At 43.2% G+C, this 11,307-nt stretch overlaps 1 protein-coding gene across 1 annotated transcript in view; it reads right to left on the bottom strand.

Moving 5' to 3' along the window:
• Position 1: 1 nt before the first annotated feature.
• Positions 2 to 11,307, bottom strand: part of ZNF804A (zinc finger protein 804A) — a gene marked incomplete at its 3' end in the record, with an annotated part of 34,206 nt that continues 22,900 nt past the window's right edge. Inside the window, exons 3-4 of the mRNA XM_031063396.1 lie at positions 5,348 to 5,478; positions 2 to 2,954 (exon numbers count right to left, since the gene is read on the bottom strand). Coding sequence (XP_030919256.1) covers positions 2 to 2,954; positions 5,348 to 5,478 — 3,084 coding nt within the window. The remainder of the gene's footprint in view (positions 2,955 to 5,347; positions 5,479 to 11,307) is intronic.

An 11,307-nucleotide genomic window follows, 5' to 3' on the forward strand; every position in this document is an offset into this window, starting at 1 on the left:
GCGGTGGCGGCGGCAGCGGCGGCAGTGGCGAGCCCGGCGGCGCCAGGGCGAACTTCACCTTGGCCGAGAGCACGTTCTGCGGCACCATCTGCTGATGGTAGGCCTCCGAGGGGAGCTCCTTGAACTTCTCGGGGCTGTCAGGAGGGAAGAGCAGCGCCTGGTCGGGCAGGGGGAAGGGGGCTATGAGCTGCTCGGTGGTTAGGAAGGTGTGGGTGTTTAGGTGTGCTTCTTTGAATGGCAAGGGAGGGGGGCTGCTGAATATGCCGGGATTGCACTGCAGCCATTCACCGGCCACCTCGCCCATCTTCTCGTGCGGGAGAGAGTCGGCCAACTCGTAATGGCAAAGATAGGATTTGGGAGGAGCTTGTTCCAAGTGTCTGTTGGGGACGGGAACTTTGTAACGAGCTTGGTTTTCGCGACTGTTGACATTTTCCTTTTTCTTTCCCTCTTGGGGAACACCCTGTTTGACAGCAGCTGCTGGAGCACTGTGCTGGGGGGCAGCAGGAGCAGCAGAAGTTGGGATGGTGCCATCAGGAAGCGTGGCTGGCGCGCTCTCTGTCACTGCACACGCCGTCGCTTTATCATCTTCCACCACCTGCGGGCCAGAACTTTCCAGAGGTGACTTGCTCTCCTCCAGCTCCATTGTTTCATCCCTGTCTTTTGCATCGTCATCTCTGGGAGCTGCATTAGTTTCCTCTAGATTGTCTTGAGTCGGTAAGTCCCCCAAAATATTTACTGTAGGATTGGCAGAATTTTCTTTGGAAGATTCAGAGGTCTCGCCTTTTGCGTTCCTGTCAAGGAAAACATGATGGATCCTCGTCTTCCTTTTCCTGCGTTTCCCTTTTGCCTTGTGGTGGGCACCTAAAGCATGCCCTTGCCTTAGGTATTCCTCTGCTGATAATGCCTGTCCACAGGAGCTTTCATCCGAGGAAGAGGAATAGGAATAGGTGTGCTGCCTCCGCTTGCAGTGCGGCTTCTCGGGCTCTTCTGTCAGAACACTGTAACCCCTCTTTGTGGGCTGGTTTTGGCTTGGCCCCTTCTCCTCACTGCACTGTCCCAAACATTTATGCTCTGGGCTACAGCTTGGCCTCCTGATTTTCCAGCTGCAGCACGTTTTGGAGTGCCTTAGGCTGTGCCTCCTGGAGCTCAGCTGCTTGGCCTGCCTCCGGGAGCTCCCTTTGCTCTTCCTGTGAGGTCCCTTACAGCCATGGTGGTGATGGCCACTGCTTTTTGCACTCCAAAAGTCACACCAGCCTCTGTCCCAGTGTATGTGATCTGAGGCAGACACGACTCTCTTAGGACCATTGTCAATGCTGAATTTTGGCTGTGACTGCTGCACCTCAGCTGCAGTTAACCAGATATTTCCTGCATCATGCCTGCACTTCTCTGCGTTATTTTGGAGGTGCTGATATTTATTTTCATCTCTGTAAGTAACTTCTTTTTCAGTTACTGGAGACAGCTCCATTTCTGCTACTGTTGTGTCTCCACAGTGATGATAATGACAATGACATAATTTTCTTCTCCTTTTCCGTTTTCTGCTTTTGTGAAGCCATTTCTCATGGCCTGCTTTGATCCAGACTTTGTTGTATTTCTCATCTATCACAGTGTTTTGTCGTAAGGGGTTATGAGATATGTGATACTTTTCTATTTTTCTAATCCTGAATGACTCATCCAAGGACACTTTGTTTTGATTTTTTGCAAGGTCACAATTTCTGAAGAGGGAAACATCACTTAACAGGGGTATTGTATAGTTGCACACATTTTTATTCACTTCTACTTCATAATCACCACACTCTGAAGTAGGTCTTTTTGTAAAATCTGAGACTAAGATATGATCAGATTCAGTTTTATGGTGCAAATGAGGTATGTTTGGTTGATGCTTGGGCTTTTCTTGGCTTTCACTTGCTCTTGATGACTTAAAATCAAAATATAAAGGATTACAGCTATAAGAAATTGATGGGTCTGTACTTGTATAAATTAACATTTCTGATGGCCACTGAAGAACATTTGACCCATATTTGCTAAGAACAGGAACAAAGGGCTGACAGGGTCTCTTGTATAATTCTGGTTTGCTCTTTGGGGCTCCACTACCTTCTTCAGACGGTGATGCAACTCCTGCATCAGTCCCCGGATTTTTTATTTCACTTTCAGTTGCAGGTGGGTCCCTGTTCCCATCATTACAGTTTTCCTCTGCAGCATCCTGCAGAGAGGAACAATCCTCCACCAGTTCCTGCTCAGGAGCTCTGTTTGCCTGCAGCTCTGGGGAGTGGGGCAGGGCCTGGGCACTGTCTGCAGCCAGGGCCAGCCTTTGGTCCCCTAATTCTGCCACACTCACATCCACACCGTGGCCATCCGTGTCTGTGGACACTGGCTGCTTTGAGTGGGGCATGGCAGGAGGCAAAGCTGGGCTCTCCAGCACCCTGCTCCCTTCACTGGACAGCTCCTTGGACTCCTGAGCTTCAGGAGCCTCTGCTGTGTCCGTGCATTTTTCCACCAGTGGGTGAGAGCAGTTGTGTTTCTCCTCAGGGCACACAACTATTTCTGCTGCTGCTGAAGGAGACTGAAGGTTGCACGTTCCCGGAACAAACCTACTCCTCCTGCTAAATCCATGCTCCATGGAGGCCTCCTCATTAAACTCATAGAAAACAGCAGCTGAAGACTCCAGTTTGACTGCTGCTTTCTTAGGAAAAGCAAAGGAGAACCCAACTCTGTGTCCTTGAGCTCCTTGAAGCTGATCTCCGCATTTGCTAGGGTCGGATTGGTGACCACCTGCATCTCCAGGAGAGGGAGAAACAACGGAAGCGAAGTCTTTGCAGTTCTGTGCATCGTGCATCAGTGTGCAGCTGAAATCCTGGCTCTTGGCAGAATCTGTGGCAGCACTTTTGGGGACATCACTGCAATCATCTCGCACAGTCACCGTGGTGGATTTGAACATAGGGCCGCTCCCAGGAGCACTAGGAAGGAAAACAAAACTTTTGAGTCAATACTGCTCAGAGAGCTGCTGACAGAAACGTGGTATTACAGTGGTATTTAAGGGGGCTGTTTAAGGGAAGAGGAAGACTCTGTGGATATGTACATTTAGACTATGAAAAAATGCTAGATTTTATAATAAAAATTAGTCGACTAGTAGTAAAAAATAGGATGAGTAAATATTATGCTCCCAGCTCGTTTGTGTGAAGTTATCAGCTGAAGGACTGACATTCCTACAAAGTAGTTAACTTTTCCTAGACACACTGGTTGGCCAAAGAAGAAGCTATCTGTCTCCACAAAAATCTTGCTTCTCCTCCCAGCAGACCACCATGGTTACAACACCATTACTACAGATTGCAGTTTTACATTCCTTCATGCTGCAAAATACATTAAAACAGAGGGTGCTTCATAGAGCACTTCCCACGTAGTCATCATTCCAGAGACTGCTGCTCTGCCCACAGGCAATCCCCCAGCAGCTCCCATCCTATTTGTGCGCACAGACCCAACCATCACCGTCTCAGCAATTTCTTTCACGGAGAAATAAAACTGGGGAGAGGATTTCAGCTGGCTGAAGTGGAGTAAGTGATTCATCCCACTTGAGAAAAAAATTTATCACTGTCTACTTCTGTTCTTCATTTCATGTCCTCTTCCCATCTGTTCTATTTGACTTAATAGGAAGCAAATAGAAGAGGAAAAAGTGTTTAAGCTGACAATTTTCCAGGATCCACAGAAGCTGCTCAGCACTAGGAGTAATGGACCTATGTTAAAACCATTTGTTTGTTTGTTTTAGCCAAATCACTCTGTGTTACAGTGCAGAGCAACACTCACTGATGAGTCACTGGTAAAACTTTCAAGAGTCATTTAGGACCCCAAGAAGTGCTGAGATGAAGAATAATGTCTTTACACTATCAAGTCTAGAAATTAAGGTAGAGATTTTATGAGAAAGGGATTCCTCATGAGAATTCCTGCCTTGTCCAGTTCTTTAAAATTTGAAATATATATTAAACCCACACACAAATTGTTTCTTTCACAGAATAAAATGATGACTTCTACAAAACCAGCCTAGAAAACGCCAGTTTAAAAAATCCTACGTGCCTGTCTATGGTACACCTCTAAGGATGCAAAGCGGTAGTAAATAGCAATTATGAGATAGATAAATTAGGCTCAGATAGAAATTCTCCTTCAGGAACTAGCAAAAGGATATTAAAAAAAAAAAACAACAAAAACTAAACAAAAAAAAATAATCCAGAAACAACAATGGATTACAAAATCTGTGCTTCGCTAGCATGGATAAAGGAAAACAGTAAGTTCCTATTTCCTCTTTCTCATGCAATATGCAAAATTCAAGTTTTGGAGCATGTTTAGGGGGAATTATATCTAATATACTCAAGTATAAAACACGAGCAGTTAAACACTCATGGAGGAGAAAGTCTTCACATGAGAGACACACAAGAAGATTAAAAAGTTCGGTGTTGTGTTTGTCCTGTCAAACAGACCCCACAACATTCAGGTCACATCCACCTGGCTCATTCAGAATTTGTTTCAGGACACTGCCCACCATCTAAGCTAGGGACAAAGGGACTATTTCTGAACAGGGGCTGCAGCTTGGTTGGACTTCTCTGTTCATGCATCTTGGGGGGGAGGTGAAGGCTGAATAAAGAGAAAACGTTTGCACATGAGCATCTACATTTTTTCTTTCTTTTTTTCTCCAGAGATTACACTGTGACAAGTACATATCTTTTCAATGGCTTATCAGTGTCAGAACTGTGTCATATTTTTGAGAATTCAGTCACAACAAGCAAGCTCAGCTCTAATTTCAACAGCTTGCCTAGATACAATACTAAAAATGTACGAGCAGCAAGGAGTCACTTTTGCAGAGGGAGGTAAACACTCTGCTGAGCAGGGGAAAAAGAAGCATTTACCTTTAAATATAAAAGATCTGGCTATTGAGATCTAAAGCTAGGTTTCTGGATGCTTTCCCAGGCGAGCATTTTGAAAACTAAATCGCAGAGATCTGTTACATCCTAGAGAGACAGACTGTGTTCCTCACCTCATCAATGAAGTAGTGTCAGCCTGCAAATGCATGACCTAGTTCACTCAGCTTTCAACCAAAGTGCCTGGTTTTATGAAATATATATGAAACACATCTTTTTTTAAACTAAAAATATGTGTCATTTTAGCTCAGCTGAAAAAGCAGTGTTAAACATTCATTCCTGCACACAGTGTGAATCAAATACTGTGCACAGAATGCTTCCAAAACGCCCTAAAAACTCAAGTGTGTGGCTACAGCCAAGGGTCTCCTGCATCCCACAGCACCAGCAAAGAGTGGAGGGCTTATTTAAAAGTATTTTTTCTGTTTGAGCAGCTATGGACTTACCAGGTTCTCTCTTTCCTTAGCTCAGCTAGCTTGTGCAAACGTTGAAGGGCTTTCTCCTGTTTTCTTTCATCTTTTCGTGACTTAGATGCTACATTTCGAGCAAACTCCCTCTGTTTCAGCTCCTTCAGCCTCTGCAAGAAACAGCCACATAAATGCACATAAAAACCCCTGGGATGAGGAAACATTTTCATGGCTCTTACTTGCTGGTAAGTGCCCACAGCATGAATTATTCTGAACCCAACCATTCAACAAATTTCAGGATTTCAAGGGAATAACCAAAATACCTAGAGATGCTAGAGACAGGTGAGACAAGTTGGCCAGGCTAGAGACAACCTAGCAAATTTTACTGTAGCTTTTGTAATGACATAGACCAGCCTCAGTAGGATGAGGCAAAGTTCGCCCAGAATTTTGCTCGTGATTCCTCCCCAAAACATTCCCCACAGCATAACTGCTTTTTGAGATTTCAATAAAAAATGAGACCAACCCAGGTATTTTTCTGCAAAGCTTCTCAAAAGCCTGTTGACCCCCCAAAAGATATCAAATCTGGAATTTTTCTGCCCAAGATGCTGGGTATGGCACTTGTCACTGCTGCTCTGTGGAAGCTCTTCAAGCTCTTCCCTTCAGCTCACCACGGTCCCTCTGGCCCTGCCCTGCCATGTTATCACCATGCCAACACCTGCAGAGCTCCTGAGAGCTCCTGTCCTGCCATCCCAGGCATTATTAGAGCTGTTAAAGGGTCCTGACCCAGCAGGGATCTCCAGGGGATGTAATGGACAGAGAAGTGTTGTGCTCTGAAATGGGGAGATAGTCACTTTGAAGGAGCCTGTGTCTCCTGCTCTCACTGCTGTCTGACACAGCAGTTACACAGATACCAGGGAGAAATCCAGGATCTCGTGGGTTTTTGTCTCCAGCCTGCTTCTTTGGAGGGAAATGGAAGTGCTCAGCTTTGATTCTTCACACAAAAAGGGAATCTCATTTTCTTTACATCACAGAAGGACAATATGCAGGGCCTCCCTGTTCTTCATGTCAGCAAAATGTGCTCCAGTAGGTCCCAAACCCCACTGGTCCTCAGTGTGCCCTGATTATGGGGCACAGTCTGATGACATCTTACAAAACCATCATCTCACAATTCTGGAAAGAACCCAGTAACTTGCCACCCTCTTTTAGTGTCCAGGGTTAATGACTGGCCATGAACAGTGGCCACAGTGATTTGTAGAAGCAAAAACCCTTAACTTCAGATTGTTTGTGGGATATTAAGAGCTTTTGTTACCACTGCTGGAACACATGATGGATACACAGAATACAGTTTGCAAAACACTGTCAGCAGTGTCCTCCTGCTCCTTCTCAACCCTTTTCATTTCACCCCTTTTGTGAATTTTTCTTTCCCCTATTCACAGAAAAACACCTCACACATACCAGCTGGCTCTAGGAGATACATGGCTTAGTTTTAGGTGGTTCTGCAAGGGGCAGGCAGTTGGACTCTATCATCCTTATGGGTCCAACCCAGCTTGAGATATTCTAGGAGTCAGTCACACACTGAATTAGTCTTTGCCATTTTGGGTGGTGGTAACTCTACTTGGGCAGTCCATAGGGAGCAACATGCAGAGAAAACAAACTTGCAGAAAAATTACTGCCACTCTCTAAGTTTTGTATTCTTTTCCAAATGCCCGGATATCCTTGATAGAAAGCGAAAAATAATCTGAGACGTAATCACATCTTCCACCATTTATATTTTCTAAATATCAAAATTTTCTACTGATAAAAATTTGTTTTTATTGTGCTAATATAGTGTAAGGTTATAAGTACACTCAAAACTAGACATATGATATATGTTTTTCCCAGAAAAAGAATACTTGAAGCATGGAGCATCTTTGTTGAACATATCTTACCCTTGTGCACTCATGTTTTCCTAGACAGCATGATACTGACCCTGCCTCCCACCAGCCACTCATGAAACCTCAAGTACTTCATTTCATAGGAAACTTCTGAGTACTCAAAACACAAGAGAAGAGATGAAATTTGCTCCTTCCCCTCCTCACCTCCAGCCCTTGGCACTTAAAGAGAGGATTTAATTGCATTTTGTGGAGCTCAATATTTTTTCAGGGTTTTTTTCCCCTCCAGTGCTAAAGAAAGAAGTAAGTGAGAAGTAAGGGAACAAAAGGAAGATAATAAGGTGCTGTCTCACACAGTTTAAAAGGAGAAGCTGAGGTGTATACAAATCCATAATCACCTCCCAGCTGCAGCACTTTTCTGTAATTACTGGAATGATTGTAATTACTGATTTGAGTCTGACCAGATTCTGAGCCCTTTAGTCTCACTGCTAAGTTAGCAGCACTCCATGCCTGCTCTCAATTTTAAAGTTATTAAATTGTTCTCCTTGGATGGCTGCAAGTAGGTGTGGCACAAGTTTTGTGTGCTCAGCCTCTGCCTGCTCTTCTCTTCTGGAGAACCCAGAGCTCCCCTTCTGCCAGACCTCCTGCACAGAAAACTGGACTTTGGGCTTTGTTTCTTTTCTTCTCACAGCTGGTATCTCAGTCTTTCATGGAGTGCTTTAACAATCTGCAAAGAATATATCATGGCAGCTCCTGAGGTCTTTATTCTGCAAATTCATGTCTAAGTGGAATTCCTCCTAGCTCTAAACCACAAGACATGCACCTGGTGTTTCAAAGAAAAAACAAAAAAGCTATTTCCTTTAAATAAAAGATCACCTAAATTAGTAACTGCATCCCCTCCATTTTTTCTTTTTCTGATACTGTAGCTATTTTCTACTTTGGTTTTTTTAGCCAACTATCATCACCTGCATTCCCTTACTGCACTCAGTCATGCTCAGGATTGCTAGCACTGCATTTATGCTGCCCTTAGTTGGGCAAAATCGTTGGTTCACTTAAATTATGCAAATGAAAATGAGATATTACCCCAGCATACCATTAGTCCGTGCATTCTTACCATCAGAGGGACCCCCCACTAAAGTTGCTCAAAGTAAATAGCACCAATAGAAAAACAAGTGTGACTTGTTCCTATAAACCATCTTTTCCTTACCGTTTTTCTGCCTTTGCATGTGGCAGAGCAGTTCACTAATGCTAACTTCAATAGCAGTTTAATACCTGTTATGCTTGGATTTTTCCCTGGATCAGTAGGCCAATAATTAACAGCCAGGGATACTGCATTGAATTCCCTCCTGCATTTTCCCCTGCTTACAAAGCAGCTCAAAAACGTGTGTGACCCAGCCAGCAGAGTTCAACCAGCAGTGCACAATGAATAATTAAATGACATTTCTCCAGGAGACCTAAATGCCTTCATCATTATCCTGATACTCTGCATTGCCACGCTGGAGCTGCAGAGCACGGAGCCCTCGGCTTGCGAATGACTTTGCCCAGCCTGAAGGGATGGGAAGCCTGACCCTGATTCTCCAGCCTTGTAATGTGATCCTGCAGCTGGGCTGCTTTCCCTGGGGCAGCAGCTGGATTATTTTAACAAACACAGGGCCTGAAGCAGAAATATTCCAGCTATTTCTACAAGATTCAGCCAGGTATCTTAGCGCACACCCGGTACGTCCTGCTGGGCTGAGGCTCCTCAGTCCAGATGGAAAGCAAGAATTTTACAGAATCCTGTGTAGCTATGCACGGATGAAACTCTCCATGAGGTGGCCACAGGATCTCCAAATGCAGGTGTGGCTGCACTTCTCAAGGAGGACAAGTGTAAGAAAAATCAAGGGAATCCTAAGAGGATTTCCAACAGGAGCCCACTCCTGGCCCCTTCACTTCACCCTTGTCTTCCCCATTTACCACATTAGACAGTTCACTTCAGCACACTGCTTTTTGAAAAAGTTTCCTAATGCTGGATTTCCTAATTCTGGGTTTCCTAATTATGAATTTCCTAATTCTCCCTGGCATTTTATAATAGAGAAGCCACAAGCCCAGATTCTGCTGCCTGAAATCCCTCCCTGGATCAAATCCTTTCAAAACCAAAGACACATTAAGGCATTAAATGCACTACTTACATTGTTAGTACAAGCCTTTTGCCACCCTGAAAAGCAGCTCTTGGCTTTTTTTTTTTTTAACTCAAGATCTAGACACTTGTAGCAATAGCCCTTTAAACAAATGGACCTCCAAAACACAGAGAAAGGCATTAATTAATAAATAGACCCAGGACAGCAAAAGGAGGTAAAGGCTGAATAGTGAAACCCAATGTACGTGAATACAAGGGCATTAAGGTGATAAAATGAAGGGGAGGGAAAAAACACAGACTTTTTTTATATATATATAAAAAATATATACATAATAATTTTATAACTTTGAACATATAACTTAACATTGTCAGAACTGACTCTGAAGAAAAGCAGTGAGACTTTTAACAAAGTTTATGAGACTGAAGGGGAAGTCATAGCAAGCATCAGGATTGATACAGGCTCTCTCTGTGGTGCTAATATCTCACAGAAAAAACAGCCATCCCACCAGCACAGAGGCACCATCTAAGGACTGCTTATTCAAACAGGCTCTCATAAACCACCCTTGCAAAGCTTATCCAGGAACAACTTTAACGGGGTTAAGAACCAATGGGAACAGTTTTTATAATAGCAGGAGTCAGAAAGATGTCTGTCAGGGGATTTTAGGGCAGTGCAGTTCAGATATTATTATGCTAATTCACTTTTGACCTTAGATTAACAATTAAATTATGTGGACTTTTACAACGCTGAAAATACGCAGCCATAAATTCATTTTCTGATCAATGGAAGTATAAAAATTACAGAATTTAACAGCCATGATATCAAATTTTGATGCTTTACTGCCTTCTCACTTTATCAGGAAAAATGACTGTATTCCCAGTAGTCACTAAATCATTCATTTATGTGGTTTTAGCTTTTAAAAATAACTCATCAAAATAAAAGGCCAAGCCCCCTCTTTCTCCACCTGCCCGGCCAGCAACAGCCTGGGATAACAAAGACATGGGATGTTCAGTGCTGCATGTGCATCCCAAATCCAGCAGGAGCTTCCCCAGGTCCTGTCCTTTCTCTAACTCCATCTGCACCCTGACAGGAGCTGGAACTCCACTGCAGATCCTTCCTGCCCTTCAAAAATTCCTGCCCTAATTACCTAAACATGGGTTGGGAGTTCAGCAGTGTGGTGGAAGTGAGACAAAACTGGCATTTGGATTTATTTAAAAAAAAATCTCTTCCCTCTCAATCTGTACATGATACAAAACATATTTTAATAGAGATTTTTTTTTTGCTTGCTTCAATTTGTTTTTTTTTTAACTCTATGATATGCAATGAGTATTAATGAGTGTTGCTTAGCTTCCAATGATGATTCTAGAAGCTGTGCATATTCCCCTGTCTCTGAGTGCTGCAGGAACCCCCTGCTAGCAGAGATGGGATGCTGCTGCTTCATGTGAATTATGGTGTGGCAAACTGAGTGACAAGAACTCATCAGATAAACACTTGTCACACCAAACCAGATTAGTGTCTCTCACAAAGAGGATCGAGCTTAATCAATGATAAATAATAAGTGACTAGAACACAGCCCGTGTAACGCCTGTAAACGCTCAAAGGGGGAATGAAATATGCCATTTAAGGCAGAAGACACTGCTTACTAAAATGTAAAATGCACATATTTTCCTTGTCTTCAGTGGTTTGTGAGAGCATATATACATTTTTATATATATATGTGAGAGCATGTGTGAGAGCATATAAATATAAATATTTTACTCTGCAGCTGGAGACCCCTTCACACAGCACAACAGGGCAGCATCTCCTTCTTTGTGTTCTGGTGTTCAATTCTACATACATGGCAATATATTTCATATTATTATTACTAAAATTGTTACTATTATTATTACTATTCTTATTACTATTATTGCTATTATTAGTAGTATTATTATTACTATTAATAATAATAAATTCTCCTGTTGTAAAGATTAGAGGAAAAAATTCAAGCTCCAAGAAAACAATACTATAATACCCA

This window comes from Geospiza fortis, unplaced genomic scaffold, assembly GCF_000277835.1.
Source record: "Geospiza fortis unplaced genomic scaffold, GeoFor_1.0 scaffold390, whole genome shotgun sequence".
Taxonomy (NCBI): domain Eukaryota; kingdom Metazoa; phylum Chordata; class Aves; order Passeriformes; family Thraupidae; genus Geospiza; species Geospiza fortis.